Source organism: Podarcis cretensis (genome assembly GCF_951804945.1).
Source record: "Podarcis cretensis genome assembly, chromosome: 4".
NCBI classification, from domain to species: Eukaryota; Metazoa; Chordata; class Lepidosauria; order Squamata; family Lacertidae; genus Podarcis; species Podarcis cretensis.
Window position 1 is genome coordinate 96,942,967 of NC_137173.1, and position 18,809 is coordinate 96,961,775.

Genomic DNA, 18,809 nt, shown 5'->3' on the forward strand with positions numbered 1-18,809 from the left:
CCACATCAGCAAGGCCGAGAGTGGGGTCCTGTCTTCTGGCCAGCCCAGGATCCCAATACACACTGACCAGGAGAGGTCACTTTGGTGCTGCAAAAAATTCTGTCAGTTGCGCCAAAAATAGATACAATCTTCCATGCATGGTAAAAAGCTGGTCTAAACTGTGCAAAAATATTTTAGAACCTAATTCCGTGATTGCACCTTTTCAATTCCAGCTTTATTTTTGAAATATGCATTTAAAAGACTTGCAGCCCTCTACTGGCAATTTTTAATTATGTAAACTTCAGCAGCTCTCTTTTCTTCAGCTCCTGGGTACAGGCACCTCCTCTTTCTGAACAGTGACATCTTCTGGGGGACATTTTTTAGAAAGGGAGAAGTGACTAGAGGAAGTAAGCAAGAACTCTTTCTTCCAGCATCTGGAGGGGCCACTGGTTTCCCATTCATGCTCTGTTTCTTATGAAACGACATCCTGACTACTTGCTATCCCTGACAAACCCCCCTCCACCCCAAAACAAGGATGTTGAAATGTAGAAACACTCCGCTTTAATTGTTAGCACATCCAAAATTAGCCAGGTAAAATGCAAGACTTTGCCAATAGTGAACCACCCTTATGCTTGAGATCTATAGATACACACATGGAAAAATATTGTTATATACTAAGAACATTTCATCTGTTCCTCTTTGCAAATCAATTTACTTCTGAGATGCTGTAAATGAACTGTACAGTGGTACCTCAGGTTACATACGCTTCAGGTTACATACGCTTCAGGTTACAGACTCCGCTAACCCAGAAATAGTACCTCGGGTTAAGAACTTTGCTTCAGGATGAGAACAGAAATCGTGCTCCGGCAGCACGGCAGCAGTGGGAGGCCTCATTAACTAAAGTGGTGTCTCGGGTTAAGAACAGTTTCAGGTTAAGAATGGACCTCCGGAACGAATTAAGTACATAACCAGAGGTACCACTGTACTGTCCTGATAGTCTTTTCCATGTCCTGATAGTCTTTTGTATGTTTTCCCTCTTAGGCCTATTTTGGTGGAGAAGCACGTTGTGATGCTGAGGCTGGCCAGGGAGATGACTATGATCCTAGAGAGCTCATCTGTGGTGCCTGCTCTGATGTTTCACGGGCTCAGGTAGGAAAACACTTTTGCTTTGATTAAAAAACAAACAAACAAATGTACAAAGTGAAACAGCTTTTAACTCATGCTAGTTAGCTTAACCTGTGGTCCCCCCCCCCTTTTTTCACAGATGTGTCCTAAACATGGTACAGATTTTCTAGAGTACAAATGTCGTTATTGCTGCTCGGTGGCCGTGTTTTTTTGCTTTGGGACAACCCATTTTTGCAATGCTTGTCATGACGACTTCCAAAGAATGACTAGCATTTCTAAAGAAGAACTTCCACATTGTCCTGCAGGTAACATTTTAAAATGGTAGTTAAAGGTATATTGGAGTAGGTTTAAACTCTTGGAAAAGTAGGTAGCATGCCAGATAGTCTTTAAGCAAGATCTGCTACAACATAGTTCTTCCAGATGAGTTTTACAAACGTATTTTTACTTGCATAGATTAGTATTTCCAGTTCAGATTTTCATAATTATGTTCAGTTTTATGCATGGAGGCTGAGTTATTTGAAAATAATATCAGATGTTTTATTCCCCCAAATAAGCAAAGCAATCACATTAAAACCAGTAGCAAAATGGTCCCCTCCCTTCTCAAACAAATTTCACAGTGCCTTTTGGTACATGCATGAAGAACAGAAATTACAAATATCCTATAATGTGTGATCGGTGTTCCTGGGTCAAGAAAACGGGGGCAGAAGGAGGGGGGAAGTAACATAAACCCTTTAGGAAGCCATAAATTCAATGTTGAGGTTTTCTTAGTCTCCAAGACCACAAAGTATAGACTTTTTGTGGTTCCCTTCAACTCCCTTCTGACAAGAGGTTCATGTTAAATGCTTGCCCCCTGTATAAGCCTTCAGTTTTGCATGTCACCTGATTTGTCAAAGTATTCAATTTTTACGCATGCCAGGGGATTCTTACAGCTTTCTTTTCACAAGAAGAGAGGCACCATGCACAGTATGGTCTGATCTCTCTCTCTCTCTCTCTCTCTCTCTCTCTCTCTCTCTGGGTGGGTGGGTGGGTTACCTTTAGCATAAAGATTTGAACCCTTCAGTGGTTTAGCTTTATAAATTTCTAGGTGCTCGTGCAATGTTTTACAAATTTTGTTTGGTCTTCTTAAACTTTTTTTCAGGTCCCAAGGGCAAGCAGCTTGAAGGAACAGAATGCCCCCTTCATGTAGTCCATCCACCTACTGGCGAGGAATTTGCACTAGGCTGTGGCGTCTGCAGAAATGCACATACTTTTTAGTCCATAGTCCTTTAATTTGCCAGAGCAAAGCTGCTGTCATCCCACAAGTGTCCTGAGTTCATTATAAACCACAATTAAAATGAGGATGGGACCATTTGATAACACAGGAAAAAAGGAACATAATACAGGAAGATGGATGCCAAATACCATGTACATAATCCTTGCTTTGGGGAAAGTGACATTTATGACCCAAGACATCAAAACTTGTGAGGTGTTTGCATGTGGCCATTACGTGCATCAGCTACAAAGCATTGGACACTTGCAAATAAATAATTGCTGTCAAAGAGGCTCTGTTTCTGTGGACTCCAAATGATGCTGGATATCAGATGAAGAAAAAGTTGATTATTGTATACTGACTTTTTTGTAATCCTGTACAATTGTAACTGCATCACGGGTAGGGGTGGAAAAAAAGGAATATTCTGGTTTATTTCTTAGACTGTTATTAAAGTGTTAGGAAGGCATAAATGTAACCAGTATCACGCTGTATATATAAAATATCAATGTTTGTCCTGTATAAGAATTACTAAATTGTAAACAGCAGTTTCATTTAAACTTCTGGGTTATGTTTGAGCCTGAAATTTTAATGAAGTGCAATACTGAGTGTGCCTCATATCTTGCAGCTGTAAACATAATGGAATGTACATGTCAATAAAGCCGCTGTACATTTTTATACAGTGAAAGTCTAATGAATGTGAAAGAACTTTTATTTGGGAGTGGAAACTCTTAACTGTATCAAAAATTAATTTATTTGAAGGGTGTTCTTACTGAGGTAAGAAAACACTTCTGTTTTCCTTATCAATTTTGACGCAGTGCCTTAGGAAATGAAACATGCTCCTTTTCCATCTAGAAAAAACCACACCCTTTATCATTTTATACCACAAACCCACCCACCCTGCTGCGTCCTGAGTTATGTTGGTTCCTCTTCTGAAATGAAGTTGTTTTAGGACCAAAGTGTATGCAGTTGATAACTGTACAAAGTTTGTAAAAGGACAGAGTCATGAAATTCTTGCTGTTGTACTCTCTTAAGAGGGTGCTGTGTAATCATTGTAAATTACCCCGTCCCACAGAGCCTAGGGCTTGCCGATCAGAAGATGGGGGTTTGAATCCCTGCGATGGGGTGAGCTCCCGTTGCTCGGTCCCAGCTCCTGCCAACCTAGCAGTTCGAAAGCACATCAAAGTGCAAGTAGATAAATAGGTACCACTCTGGCGGGAAGGTAAGCGGCGTTTCCGTGCACTGCTCTGGTTCACCAGAAGCGGCTTAGCCATGCTGACCACATGACCTGGAAGCTGTACGCCGGCTCCCTCGGCCAGTAAAGCGAGAAGAGCGCTACAACCCCAGAGTCGTCTGCGACTAGACTTAATGGTCAGGGGTCCCTTTACCTTTACCCCCTCCCAAAACATCCCCTCCACCAAACAACCCTGTTTTATCAGTTCACTCATAAAGGATATTCCTGGAGTCATCACCCCACCCATCTTCCCACTCAGCGTTCAAAATGCTCAGTTGGTAGAGCATGAGATTCTTAATCTCAGGGTCCTGGTTTCAAGCTCTACTTTGGGCAAACAGATTCCTGTATTCTAGGGGGTTGAACTAGATGAGCCTCGTGATCTACAAATCTCTCATTCTCCAGGATGCTTGTATCCCTCCGATGCATGTCAGGCACTCTGGAAACCACAACAGACGCCCATGATGTTTTAATGTATTTTTAATCTTTTGTTGGAAGCCACCAGGAAACCCAGCCAGATGGGCGGGGTATAAATAATAAATATTAGGAAGTTGAGCACAACATTAGGAAGTTGAGCACTCTGGAAAAAGCCTATTCCGTAGCAGCGGATATATTTGGAACACACACAAATGGAGGAAAGTGCTGTCACTGTTGTTTCTAGCTTCTTTTGTGAGCTGGTCAGTGAATTTCTACAATGAAAATTTGGCCTCTGTCTCTGAGCCTGTCTTCTGAAACCTGGAAGATATTTTCTCCAAATTCAGACACAACAGAGGCTGATCATGATCAGTCTGGTGTGATGAGCTCCACACGTAAGCAGAGATTACTACTTCACATTTTCCGGACTGAGCCATGCATTTCAAATATCTTCTGCTGTGCTCTGATGTGGCCTCATTCAAACATAACCATTATTTTTGTCTATTGGCTGGGATACTTTGTTCTTTTAATTTAAAAAGTGTTTGGATAATGAATAGTTAAATTGATTCTTTTGTGGGGTGGGGAGCTGCACACAACTGGAAGCAAGCTTTCTTTGCATTGTAAAAGCTTTTGCTGTGTTTAGCATAGATGTAAACAATCCATGAATTCAAAAATTGTACAGCTTAGTTTCTAAACGAGGTCTGGAGTCAAATGTGTCTGAAAAAAATCACACTTGGGCCCTCATACATGAAAGCTCTTCCATTGGTGTTGCAGAAAATAACTGATTTTTTATTTTTTTTAAAGAGGAGACAACTAACTGCACTCTGCACATATATCATGGCACACTTTTCTTAAAGTACTGGGCAAGCCATATTTTGTGGTGGAAGCATCAAGGTTAAGAACTGCATACAATAGTCAAAATGTTAGCAACTACCACTGGGATAGGGCTCTGTAGATCTTGAACGTGTGACTTGGTTCTATTTCTTACTTTTTAAATTTAATCTAATAATATATATATTTAATATTTTCAAAATAAGAATTTTAAAGATCCCCACAATTCTTTCACGAAAACCAACAGGGACATTGCAAGCGCTTTCAAGTTGGACTCCTATGTTATGCAGCCGAATGTCTACATTATTCTTTGTAATTATAATGATAATGATAAAGCAGCTCCCCCCTTTTTCGCTCCCTCTCGCCCTTTCCCTTCCCGCCAGTTATTCCTCCAATCAGCTGCGGTTGGACTACAACTCCCATCATGCCTAGGCAAGCGGGACCAGCCGTTAAGGGATGACGGGAGTTGTAGTCCAACCACAGCCGTTTCGGAAACGGACCGCGACGTGACAGCGTCGAGAACGTCTAGGAAGCGCCGTCGGTGGGACGTTCTAGGAAACCTGCCTCTACGGCCTTCTGCGTTTGGGCGCGCGAGAGAGAGAGAGCGCGCTCTGTAGCGGGAGAGGAGGGCGGGGCCGCAAGCGCAAACTCCTCCCCTCCCCTCCTGCACATGCGCGGTCGAGGGCCAGCCCCGTCGCAGTGTCAGGCGAGCGCCGCCATTTTGAAGTAAACAAGCGGCGGGCGGGCGGGCAGCGGTTGGCTGTCGTCCCTCAGCTGCCGACCAGAGCGGGGCGGGCCTGGTGGCTTCTTGGCGAGGCCCCCCGCTTGTGCCGGGCGGGGCCGCTGATGAGGAGGCGGCGGAGGAGGAGGCGGCGGCGGCAGGAAGGACTGAGAGGCCCCGGATAAGCGACGCGGAGGACGGGAGCTGCCTCCGACAGGTGACCCCGGCGGGCCGGGATGGGGGGCCGGGCCGGGCCGGGCGGGTGGCGGTTTCTGGGCGCCCCCGGTAGCGGCGCTGCCGTGAAGGGAGAGAAACGCCCCCTTCGCCCCCCCCCCCCGCAGCTCCACGCAGGCTTGGCCGCCACGCGCTGGGTTTTATGTTATTTATTGCATTTATTTATTCCGTTTAAGGTGACGGCGATGAGGATAATGCTGATAGTAGTAATAATGATGATCATCATCATAATTTATTTGCACCCCGCCCAGCTGACTGGGTTGCCCCAGCTACTCCGGGCAGCTTCCAACATAAATAAAAAAACATAAGAAAACATGAAGCATTGAAAAGTTTCCCTATACAGGGGCTGCCTTCAGGTGTCTTCTAAAGGTGACATCTGATGGGAGGGTTTTGATTTTTAAAAAAATAATAATACAAAAAAATCCCCAGCAAACAACCCACAAGACAAAACCGTAAAATATTTATTTTAATAATAATAATAATAATAATAATAATAACAACACAACAACAACAACTTACTAACAACAACAACAACAACAACTTACTAGTTGCTTTTCACCCGAAGGTGAGTCCAAGCGACTTACAGCAAAGAATTTTTTTGCAATACATAATATCATTGGGGAAAAGGAGGGGGGAATCATATAATACATTAATATTAACAGCAACATATCATTTGTGGAGGGGGAGAGGGGAGTATCAATAGTAGCAAATGGCCTTAACAGTTCTCAAATAATGAACAAAGGAATACTCTGACCCACTAATTAGCAATAAACAAAACCTTAACCCTGCCCCCAGTCTAAAAATCATTTGCATCAAAGCAATTTTTCCCATCCCAAGGGGGTTTGCTTGCCTCTCTCCAGCTCCTGCTGTCATTCATAGAATCAGTTGGAAATCTAGCCCAATGCCCTGCAATGCACGAATCTTCTTGCCCAATTTGGGGCTCGAACCCACAACCCTGAGATTAAGGATCTCATGCTCTACCAATTTAGCTATCCCAATTGTTTGTCTGTTTCACCCCCCATCTTTCCTTTAAACTAAGACCCAGTAGCTGCGCCCGTAAGTTGTGGATTAAATATATCCAGATGTAAAAGCAAACAAACAAAAACCACATTGCCCTGCAGTGACATAAAAATTAGGCCGGTTTTCAGAGGGAAAGTTGTTCCGTAAACAAAGTACAGTGGTACCTCGGGTTTCAAACGCTTTGGGTTACAAACACTTTGGGTTACAAACTCTGCTAACCCGGAAGTAGTACCTCAGGTTGAGAACTTTGCCCCAGGATGGGAACGGAAATTGCGCAGCAGTGGAAGGCCCCATTGGTGAAAGTGTGCCTCAGGTTAAGAATGGTTTCGGGTTAAGAACGGACCTTCGGAATGAATTAAGTTCGTAACCCAAGGTACCACTGTATTCTTTTTCAAAAAACAAACCTTTAAACAGCTCTGCACAGAGATCCGTTTTACTGCATTTTACTGCCCACATCGCTACTATGCTGTGCCTCATTGAAGTGTGTTGTAAGGCCTTAGAGACACTTCTGCCAAACCTTTCTCTCCCCCTCCCCCCACCAGCACAACACATACTTTGCTATACCTATCATACATACCTACTCTGCCAGCTGCACAGCTAAGGCGCAGCGTCATATTTGTAAATGTCCTGTATGGTGCAAATTATCCATTACAAACTTTTTAAAGGAAATGAAGAGTGACCAGAAGAAAGTTGAAGCTCACAAATGCCATTGCACATTGTCAGTAAAGTTACAATATATATAAAAAAACACGCCGAAGTCTCAGTGTGGTGACTGCTGTACTTTTAGAAATATTTGTATACAGGTAGTAATCCTTGGGATCTCTTTAGGTGTCTGCACCCTGTGGAGTTTCCCTTCCTTTTTCTTGACAGTACAGTGGTACCTTGGGTTACAGATGCTTCAGGTTACAGATGCTTCAGGTTACAGACTCCGCTAACCCAGAAATAGTACCTTGGGTTAAGAACTTTGCTTCAGGATGAGAACAGAAATCGCACGGTGGCAGCGGGAGGCCCCATTAGCTAAAGTGGTACCTCAGGTTAAGAACAGTTTCAGGTTAAGAACGGGCCTCCAGAACAAATTAAGTTCTTAACCCGAGGTACCACTGTAGTTCTTTGCACTGCACTGCCTTGAATTATTTATTTGTAGCTGCCCAAGACAGTTTGTTGGGTAGAATAATAAGTACAATGCAGCAATCTCAATAAAAGTCATCTAGTTCTTAAAGAAGTATCTGAAGAAGTGTGCATGCACACGAAAGCTCATACCAAGAACTAACTTAGTTGGTCTTTAAGGTGCTACTGGAAGGAATTTTTTTATTTTGTTTTGACTAGTTCTTAAAGGTTGTTAGTGTCAAAGGTGATTAACAACCTCAAAATTCTAGTGATGTTTTCCTTCCTCTGTTCGCAAACAGTACACCTAGAGGTAACAAAAAGGATCAAAAAAGCAATGGCTTGGCTCCTTTCTGTGTAACCAGTCTGCACACTGTAAACAACATGTTGGCAGAACTGAGATAGGTGTATTCAAAGCACACTAAAGGCCAGTCCTCACTCCACCCCTTTTAAAGGTGTTGATTGAATAGTGTCAATCTCAGTACAATTGTATTGTAACCAGTTATTTAGGCTACACCCAAATTTTCATTTGATATTCTTGTAGTCTGATCTTAAGACTTTTGGTGCCATCAAATAACTGCTTAGGGTGAGGGCATATACTGGTGCTGCGATAAACAAATATTGTATGAATTACTGCTTTACACATAGTTCAGCCAGCTTAATTAGACAATGGTTTTTCGAAATAGCACAATAATGGTAAACTGAAAAATGTTCTATTGCTATGCTAAGAATAGTAAGACCTCTCCCTGCTACTTCAGGTAGCTGCAACAATGGTGTAATGGCCTGAGTATGAAAATACTCTGTTCATTTCACCTCACCTTCCACTGTTTGATATGTAACCTGGATAGTCAGTCCCATATTCGTTCTGAAATCCCATATCTGAAGCCTGCAACAGAAATGTGCCTTCATAGCTGATCCTATTCCTTTTACTGATTTTATAGAAGATTCAAGAGCAACATAAAGTAAGAATAAATGATATGATTCACACATCACTTTATGGTTAAGATAAACTATTGTTTAAATGTGAACATACTGTGACACTGCACACTGCCAAAATTGCAGATGCTTCACTCTTCTCCGACTCCTTCTGGGAATCAAGCCATTGCTGGTTTAGCATTACATCTGAACCCAGGCTTATGATTTCTTTCACCCAAAATGATTCTTGAGCAGTAACCAAGACAAGGAGGAGGAGGTTAAATCAGCCATGATCAAATGGGCCCAAGACTTTGGTCACAATATAGAGATGTCTCAATGGGAAAACCTTTGGAAAGTCAACTGGAGATTCACAGCATGCTACACTTTAAGGGAGAATTTCCAAAATATGTTATATTGCTGGTATCTTGACTCCTTGCAGATTTGCTAAAATGTTTAAAAATGTCCCAAATACATGCTGAAGATGTGGAGAAAAGGGTGCCACTATGTTCCATAAGTGGTGGGTATGTAAAAAGATAAAACCCTATTGGAATGACATTTACTTTGAACTTAAAATAATGTTAAATATAAACCTTTAAAAAAAACCCAGAGTCATTCCTACATGGTATAACAGGCTTAGATGTCCCCAGAAATGCATGGGGAAAATTTTTATATGCTACTGTCGCAGAGAGAATGTGTACAGCAAAACATTTGAAGAGTGACATAATTCCTACTAGAACCAAATGGATATTGAAGTTAGTAGAATAATCTGAGCTAGGTAATCTTTCTGAAAAGATCAAAGAGTTTATTTCAACCTGGGAACCTTTTAAGAAACATTTAAAAAACAGTTGCCATGACCTGAACACGGTTGTAGCCTTTGAGTAGCCTCTGTAAATAATTATGTTAAAGGAAAATGTACACAAGCTGTAATACTTTTTCAGTAATTAAGTAGTTAGGTTTATGCAACAAGTTTATTAAAATGGAAGAAATATGGAAAGGACGGGAAGTCACAGGTTGATGATGTTTGACAATTTTGATTTATGGATAATAATGAATGAATGTTTATGTTGTACAGATGTGATGATGAACAATAAAGCAGGAAAAAACCAAAAACTTCTTGGGTACCACTCATGGTTTGTTTTTGGAAAACAATCCACATGCTCAGATTCAGATGTAATGTTCAGCTAGACCATGACTTGTTTCCCAGCAGTGCAGCAGAAGCTCCCATTATTTCAGCAGCGTGCACTAACATACTGCACGTTCACATTTAAGTGTTTTATTTTAAGTATGATTTAAAGTGATATGCAAAAAGACCAGTACTGTGTATATAATGTTTGTCATAGTACCTTTCAAAAGCTGTAGTGTCATTGTGAGAGTTTCATTTGAGAAGATGGCATTATAAAAATCTATTCCAAATCAATGTTCCTAACATGGAAAAAAAGAAACCTCTGGATGTTTTGCTTTCAGATCTTACTTAATTTTGGAGGCTTTATAGTAAGAGAGAACTTGTTATCTTTTGAAAATGCTGTTTTAACTTGTAGAGCTAATATATCCTGAAATGTGTTTCTCTTGATAGAATGAAACGAGGCAGAAAAAACAACAAGACCAGCAATCATTTATCAGATGAGAATACAGCAGATGGCAAAAAAGTGAAAATTACAGATGAAGAATCTGCTGGAGTATTTCAGGGCCCTGACTGGGGGAGCCTCATTCCAGATATTCTACTGCAGGTGTTCCAGTATTTGCCTCTTCTCGATCGTGCTCATGCATCCCAAGTCTGCCGTGTGTGGAACAAAGTGTTCCACATGCCTGAATTATGGAGGTGCTTTGAATTTGAACTGAATCAGCCAGCGACATCTTACTTAAAGGCTACCCATCCAGAACTCATCAAGCAAATTATTAAAAGACATTCCAATCATCTACAATATGTCAGCTTCAAGGTAACAGTTTTATAACTTTTTTAAAAAGACAGTTGAATACTTCATAAATTGCTGGCTTTTCCGCAACTGCACATATTTGCAACATTTCCAAACAGCTCCCTGTCTGGCCAGTTAATTGGCATTAGGAAAATAGGAGAAAACAAATCATTGCTATAACAATGAAAATCTTTGAAGCATGTTTTGTAAGTAGCAAGATTTCCTGCAGTGATAGGGTCTAAAATGAACCTCATTCTGAACCTACGTGTTGGTCGTTTAATACCTAAAATAGAAACTGAGAATGAATTTTAGAGCTTATTTTTGTAGTGAGCAAGGCAAACTAAGAGAACACAGAAGGGGGATTTCTAGCTTTACATCTGCATTTATGTTATTGTTTGAATCAAATAAGCGAACAGTATCCAGTTAATGTGGTATATAGCTCTACAATGAGTTATTAAGTGTCTACCTGAAAATGCTAATTTCAAGCATGGTGAAAACTAATCCTGATGTATGCTGTGCCAACGTTTAACAAGAAAAACTTTGTGTTATAACTGATACTGCACCAGCAGGGTTCCATTGGCGCAGTAGGATTTAATTTCCTCTATTCAACTCGAACACCCCTCAACACCTGCTTCAGAGAGTCTCCAAAGAGAGAGTTCATGTTGCAGGGACTTTAATGTTGCTGTTTCAGCACAGAGATAGTTGTTCCTTCTATCTTTCTGGCGCTAGTCCCAGTGCACTGCCACTCATCACAACAGAAATTTCCTACGGTCTCCCCTCAAACAATAGATTTTAGATGGTTCTGGTTCACCTAGCATTGTCTCGACCCCCAGCTTGCTTTACTCCAGCTCCCTTAGCGGGGAAAGAGGGCAGTTCTACTGAGGAAAAGCACTAATGCAGTAATGCAGTTGTAAAATGAAGAACATGGGTTTGATTTAAAAGGTACAGTTCCACAAGGGCTGCAGTTTTTACTACCCTCTGTGCTGCTCTGTTCTGAAGATGTTTCTTAGTTCTTAGTGGCAGATTTTTAGGGATCTGCAAAGGAGAAACTAAAACGAGAAAGCCCCATTGTGGTCAAAGAATGAAGGGTAGGTTCCAAGTTAAGGATTAGAAATGCAAGACACTCCTTTTAATTCATTCAAATTAGACTGAAAACCCCATGAATGTCAGGAAACTGTAAGAGATAATTACGAGCTTTTGTGTGTGTGAATTGATTAATATTTATTATTTATTTGTTTGTTTGTTTATTTATTTATTTATTCATTCCATTTATATCCTGCCCTTCCTCCTGAGTGAGCCCAGGGCATACTCACAGGTCACAACTAAAATCTCCTGAGAATAATTTGTCCATGACTAACTATGCTGTCCATGTTGCTAGACTCGTATTACAAGTTTGCTTTGAAAATGACTGCAGTCTGTTAATTCTCTCACTATTTATAACATCTTCTTATATTTAAGTTAAACTAACAGGAGGTTCCCCCCCCCCCTAAAATATCGCTGTGTTCATTATTGGGAATGCATCCTGTTATGATAATGTTTGTCTTCCTTGTTTTGCTTTCCTTCAGAATGATATGGTATCCTGACAGTTTTTTTAAAGAGATCTAGTCAGATTCAGAAAGATGCACTTGCATGTGAGATGGGGCTATATGAGCCCATGTATTTAGTATTCTTCATCAGGGTATTTGAATAAGGATGGGATTGAGATGGTTGTGCATCAGTGTGACACCAGGCAAGAGTTCACATTCTTTTCTATGGGTGGTTTAATCAAGCCAGCTTCAGTAACTGTAGCTGCGTTTAATGTTAAACCACCTTTTTGTCAGTTCAAACAGCACAACAAACTGCAATTAAGCAAAAGCTTCTCAACTTCTCCCATCTACATGGGTGGAGAGGAGAGGAGGAGCATGTGAACCTGAGGCTCACAGAAAATCAATCCTGGTTGTTCATGTCACACTAAAGGTTGAACGTTTTGTTGAACAGTATTTCAGTAACACAAAATTCATATTCTGTAAAACAGATAAAAGTTTATTGACTGTCTGTAATGATGTTAAGAAAACTGCATTACAAAGCATATTCAGACCTGTTTTTTTAGTGTTTATGTTTCTCTGTTCAACTTCAGGTAGCCACTGACATTTCGAGGGAGATTTCTCATGAGTTCTGGGAGAAATGTGTTATAATTAGGCAGCAAATTAACCATTTTAATTAATAGATTAATCAACTAAAGCAGTAGTTTTGTCTATGAATTAAGGGCACACTTATTTTTGGAAGCTACTTTGGTTTGGGTACAATACAGTAAGGAGGAATGAAAAAAGTTTTAAGGTGGCTATTCTTTCTAATGATGAGCCAAAGCTTTCATTTGTAATTTTATAGTTATACAAATTATGATAAAATTACCTGTTGGCATTTTGTTGCTGTGAAAAATGTTAAATGATTAGTCCACCTGTTTGAAGCTAGATGATTTCTCAACTAAGAATAATTCAAGAGGTTTACAATCTTAATCATAGTGCTGCGAAGCATGCCTGAGCATGACTGCAAACGATCAACTAATAATGCGTAGGTTGAAAGAACAGCTAGGCAGATGGGGAATGATGGGTTTGCATATTCCTTTTTCCCTGTACTTAGATATATCCTGGCTAACATAGTTTTTCATTACACTTAACACTGGGAAATTATGAAGATTTCAGTTTGCCCTCCAATCCATAAAAACAAACACTGATCAAACCATTTTTGCCATTTTGACTTGGACAGCAAGCACAAGTCTATCTTGCCATTTGGATTGCACAATGAGAGGAAAGAGAGAAGAAATTGCAATGTATGAGCCTAATGCCAAACTATGGTTTGGTGCTACATACTACTGTGATGCTTCATACAGTGTTAGTTTCATAGTACCTCCATATATACTTCCCTCCTCTGCAAAATGCCAAATATGTCAAATAATAATCATTCTTGAAAGTATTCTTCTCGGCAAGTCTCTGGTGTAGTTCTTAGGCACTGTGAATAAAGATTATGTCATAAATCCATGATGGATTATCTAGAAGAATTGTTGTTTTTTGTTGGCTGGTTGCTGTTTATTCCTCCCAGCAGAAAACTTCAGGTAGCAAGTGCTGCCGGGATTGTAGCAAAAACAGACACTGAGAAACCAAGAAGGAAATACCAGCATGTTTGGGAGAACTCTTAATGTTTGTAGAAGTATTTTTAAAAACCTAAGGGGAATTTATTGCTTCCCCACAAAAATAGAATGCCAAAGAGGAGTGAACATGCTCACTATTCAATATGATGTAATGTTTTATTGGAAACAGTTTGAAAAGAAAAATGGAAGACAGGTGTTTGGGGTGGAGTGCCCTTCTTGCGGAGAACAACTGAGTTGGAAATGTAGAACATGAGCATTCTTCTTGCATGTCTCATTTGTACCTTCTTAAGAATGACAGCTAATTAATAATTAGTAACTATTTGTATCTATAACTGATAATTATTAGAGACAACTAATAGCTAGAATCTTTTACCTAACATTTAACATATGTGTGCCCTAAAATGGAGTTACTTTTCTTGTCCGATCTTTTGTAGCAGCAACAAAGTTAATAATAGCAAAAGTGTGTAAGTCCATGAAGAGGTAGAGTATGAAGGTTTTAAATAAAACAGCTTAGAGAGTTTTTCAGTGTTTGGAGTGGTATTTGCATCCATTGTGTGTTTGTTTCCTTTTCAAGGTGGATAGCAGCAAGGAATCGGCTGAAGCAGCTTGTGATATCTTATCACAGCTTGTGAACTGTTCTTTAAAAACACTAGGACTAATTTCTACTGCTCGACCAAGCTTCATGGATTTGCCAAAGGTATTGATCCTACTGAAAAACTATGTTGTTACAAGGGAAGCTGTTCGATCAACAAATTATGAATTTGTCAGTTCCTTGTATGTGCTGTGAAAAGCTTTTTGCCTTCTTGATGATCCTATTTCAGACCTTTGCAAACCATGCAGCGTGCCCCATCGGCCCACACCCTGTTTCTTTCTGTCCCTGTGTTGGTTGTTGCAGCAATGATGAAAGTGAGCATTGCAAGCTTTCTTCTGTGTTAGAGGCTGCCAGGAACGACCTTGCTGCACCCTGTGTTTCCTACTTAAGAGAGCCAGGGCCCCAGTTGACAGGACTTGGACTCATCAGTAGGAACTTGAGAAGGTGCTGGCAGGGAATGGCATTTTCAGGCAGGGAAGTCCTGCAGCTTCCCCTCTCCATCTAACAGGTAGGAAACACCTGAAACCAGACATTGCTGCAGGCATTGCTGCTTGACAAGGCCTCAAATCCTCCTGGAGGAAGGTAGGCTGAGGGAGAGGAAAATTACTGGCTGGAGGTCCATCCCAGCAAAAGGGGAACAAGGAGGTGAACAAGGAAGGAGCATGAGTGTCTGGCTGTTGCCAGGGTGAGGCAAGAATCTGCTGGCCGTGGTGAACAGATCTGGGAAGCCGTCTTTTAGAGAGGCTGATGAAGGAACCAGGGTTCCCAGTGAGCAGAAGATAACCATTTCGAGTCTTTGGAGAGGGTAAACCCAGACAGAGAAGTAGATCTCACACAATGAAAACCGTAACCTCGCCCCCCAGATTTTGGTTACCACTCCACCACCTGGGCCAACTGACCCACTGGGCTGAGAAGGCAGCCCTGCTCACTCCAGTGCCTCTGCCATTCAGCAGGGCCATCAGACGCTAATTTGGCTGTTTCCCCAACTGCACTGATTGGAGTTTGCTGGCACAAGTGGAATTGGATGCGTTAAATTTTGGGCAGAACTCTGTACTTACTGAGGTAAAGCCTGTCTATTATTTGCAGTAGGCGAAAGAAAGGCAGCTCAGTGTAAATCTGGGACATCCAGTCTTGGCTTTCTTCCAAGCCACAAGCTACACTTATTGTTAAAATGTGCCTTTTTGGTGCTTGCTGGAGGCAATCTTAGCTTGTGCCAGATGAGTGGCAAACTGTGAACTTGTGATAAATATTCATAAACTGAGTTAGCCTATATCTATGTACTGTTTTAGGAGCAGCTGAAAAATAGGTTGGTTGCTCAACATTTTGAGTCATTGTTCAGATTTTCTTTGTGGGTGAAATACATTTTCTATTGTGGGTATAAAGTTTCCTTTTTGATTTCTCTATTTTTTTCTCCTTTCTACAGTCACACTTTATTTCTGCACTGACTGTGGTGTTTGTAAACTCCAAATCACTTTCTTCACTTAAGATAGATGATACACCAGTAGATGATCCATCTCTTAAGGTCCTAGTAGCTAACAACAGTGATACTCTGAAACTGTTGAAGATGAGCAGTTGTCCTCATGTATCTCCAGCAGGTGAGCTTACTCTTAGACTATCTAAGCGTGATTATCTTAAATTAGGTTTTTACTGTCCAATCTATGTCAGAATTATTAGCACATATTTTTTCTTAGTACATTCAGTTATATCATAATTGTTTGACTACATATAGTATAAGCTATGGAAATACTTGTTTGTATTTTGAATTTTTTGTTTATTTTGGCAGGTTTAAGCTGCCTTAACTGAATCATAAACTGTTTTGGTGTTCAGTGGTTTGCAGCAGAAGCTTATGTAACTAATGGAAATACTGCTGTCCTATTGAAAAAGTAAAAAGACCATTCTGGTTTTAGTGTTGCTTCAATTCAGACATGCGTCTTTAAGGCAAGATATGAATGAGCCCTGTGCCTATATGTTCAGACTACTCTATTCCTCCTTCATTTTCAGTGCACTGCTGTTCAACAGTTTCTGGGTTAATAATAGATTCCTAGTATATTCTAAGTGTCAAACTACGGTTTGCAGGGTCAGAACAAACTAGGATCTTACAGCAATTTCAAAATGTGATTTATGATCCCAGTTTATTCTGACTGTGTTTTCCATAGTTTCTCACTTGGGTGTATTGGGAGACTATGATTAGTTCAGGAAGTTCTGAATTGTGGCCCTCGTGAGAAGCACATAAGGATAGGGTGGTGTGACATAATAGATGCTGGTTAATTGCCCTGGCCGTGTTGGATTGTACCAGAGGGATGGGGACACTTGGCTCATGTATAATTTGGCTTAATAAACTGACATATGCATGTATAGACTTGACCACTGTGTGTTAGGAGTCAGTTGTCCCAATCAATTACAGCTGTTTCAAAAATCTGTATTGGCAAGTCACGCTGAGTCATGGTATGAATGTTGTGAACAGCCCTGTGATCTTCGGATGAAGGGTGGTATATACTACTACTACTGATGATGATGATGTTGAGACATTTTGGAAGTGAATTCACATTCTAACATTTTCTTTTCTTCTCAAGGTATCCTCTGTGTGGCTGATCAGTGTCATGGTTTACGTGAGCTGGCATTGAACTACCACCTGCTAAGCGATGAGCTCCTCCTTGCTTTGTCCTCTGAAAAACACGTCAGATTGGAACACTTGCGCATTGATGTAGTCAGTGAAAACCCTGGACAGACGCACTTCCACACAATTGAGAAGAGCAGTTGGGATGCTTTCATCAAACACTCTCCCAAAGTGAACTTAGTCATGTATTTTTTCTTATACGAAGAAGAGTTTGATCTATTCTTCCGATACGAAATACCAGTCACTCACCTTTATTTTGGGAGATCAGTAAGCAAAGAAGTGCTTGGCCGGGTTGGGATGACGTGCCCTCGCTTGGTTGAACTGGTGGTGTGTGCCAATGGATTACGGCCACTGGATGAAGAGTTGATTTGCATTGCAGAGCGCTGTAAGAATCTCTCAGCGATTGGCCTTGGGGAGTGCGAAGTCTCCTGCAGTGCCTTTGTGGAGTTTGTTAAGATGTGCGGTGGCCGCCTGTCTCAGTTGTCTATAATGGAGGAAGTCTTGATTCCTGACCAGAAGTATAGCTTGGAGCAGATTCATTGGGAAGTGTCAAAACATCTTGGTAGAGTTTGGTTTCCAGACATGATGCCCACCTGGTAGTCTCTGATGAAGGCACCTTACATTTTGAGCATACCATGTTGCAGCTTAATAATATAAGCTAATTTGTAGTTTGTAATGTGTGGTAGAAAACTCATGTGCTACTTAATGTTGGTTTCTAAAATGAACATTTAAAAGGGGAGACTGAGGGTGTTCTGACACACTTGTCCATAAAAAAACTTTTTAGTTTTCTTTCCCCCTCTTGAGACAGGGTCTACCTAAATGTATGTAGAAACTGAAAATAGTGAACTGATATTCAGATGCTGTAGCTCAGACTTTACTCTGATAAATGTCAGTATTTAAACTAACTTTAGGAACTGCAATTGACCTTACAGACTGAAGTACAATTTGTAAAGGGTGGAAGGTCACTTTTCTTGTAGACTCTTGGAGTTACTAACGCTACCTGGGCCATGTTATACTCAGCTATTTATCCTATGGAATTGCAGGTTAAGGTTACATACAATAGGATGTAAGGTACAACATGTGAAGACAGAGCAATACAGCCTACATAGTTGAATTGTATATAGAAAATGCTTATTAAATCACTTTAGAAAATATTTTTGTGTGTAAACATTACTAGTAATGAGTTTTTCAAAAGCTTATTTGTTGCACTTTTAAAGACCTAAATTTGACGTTTATAGGGTGTTAAAATCTGTGCATAAACCTGTTTTAAGGTATTATTAAAGCTCAGGAAGCTAAAGTATTATAGGAGGAGTATACTGTATATTGATTATGGCTCAAGATTGGTCTCTCTCCCCCTTCCCCCGGTCTAACTGTTCTACAGCATTTACTTTTAGGAATTACGCTGTTTGTATTTCCTCAATAATAAACAAAGCCAAATGTTTGTACAAAATAGTTAAATGGAATAAATGGTTTTTAGTGTAAAGAAGAAAGTAATTATTGTCCGGACTCCACTGCTACCAGAAAGACATGGGGCAAGTAAGGTGTGGGTGATTGCTGCCATCATGCCTGAACTACATTTTCTGGGCTGATGGTACAAAAGAGATTAGTTACTGATCAGGGCCAGGGTCTAGAGAGGCACAAGCACTTGAGCAGTTTTATTTTCCTTCCATAGCAGCCACCTCTCACACCTAAAGGATGACTTTTCAGATGTTTCAGAGGATTTTGAGGGTGGTGTTGTTA

At 40.7% G+C, this 18,809-nt stretch overlaps 2 protein-coding genes across 5 annotated transcripts in view; both read left to right on the plus strand.

The window, feature by feature from the left end:
- Positions 1-3,044, plus strand: part of MYCBP2 (MYC binding protein 2) — a 143,555-nt gene extending 140,511 nt beyond the window's left edge. For all 4 annotated transcript variants that reach the window (XM_079972347.1, XM_079972349.1, XM_079972348.1 and 1 more), the window contains 3 exons: positions 1,021-1,128; positions 1,244-1,409; positions 2,243-3,044. In XM_079972347.1, coding sequence (XP_079828473.1) covers positions 1,021-1,128; positions 1,244-1,409; positions 2,243-2,358 — 390 coding nt within the window. In that variant the 3' untranslated portion in view covers positions 2,359-3,044. The remainder of the gene's footprint in view (positions 1-1,020; positions 1,129-1,243; positions 1,410-2,242) is intronic.
- Positions 3,045-5,524: 2,480 nt separating this feature from the next.
- Positions 5,525-18,521, plus strand: FBXL3 (F-box and leucine rich repeat protein 3). Its single transcript, XM_079972880.1, has 5 exons — positions 5,525-5,764; positions 10,394-10,757; positions 14,435-14,557; positions 15,876-16,047; positions 17,026-18,521. Exons 2-5 carry the CDS (start codon positions 10,395-10,397, stop codon positions 17,667-17,669), a joined length of 1,302 nt encoding a protein of 433 aa, XP_079829006.1. The 5' UTR covers positions 5,525-5,764; position 10,394; the 3' UTR covers positions 17,670-18,521.
- The last annotated feature ends 288 nt before the right edge of the window (positions 18,522-18,809 follow it).

Excerpts from the sequence above, each read along its gene's own strand:
- FBXL3 (XM_079972880.1), top strand. The coding sequence starts at position 10,395 with ATGAAACGAGGCAGAAAAAACAACAAGACCAGCAATCATTTATCAGAT. Across the intron at positions 10,758-14,434 it reads TACAATATGTCAGCTTCAAG|GTGGATAGCAGCAAGGAATC; the intron begins GTAACAGTTTTA and ends TTCCTTTTCAAG. Across the intron at positions 14,558-15,875 it reads GCTTCATGGATTTGCCAAAG|TCACACTTTATTTCTGCACT; the intron begins GTATTGATCCTA and ends TCCTTTCTACAG.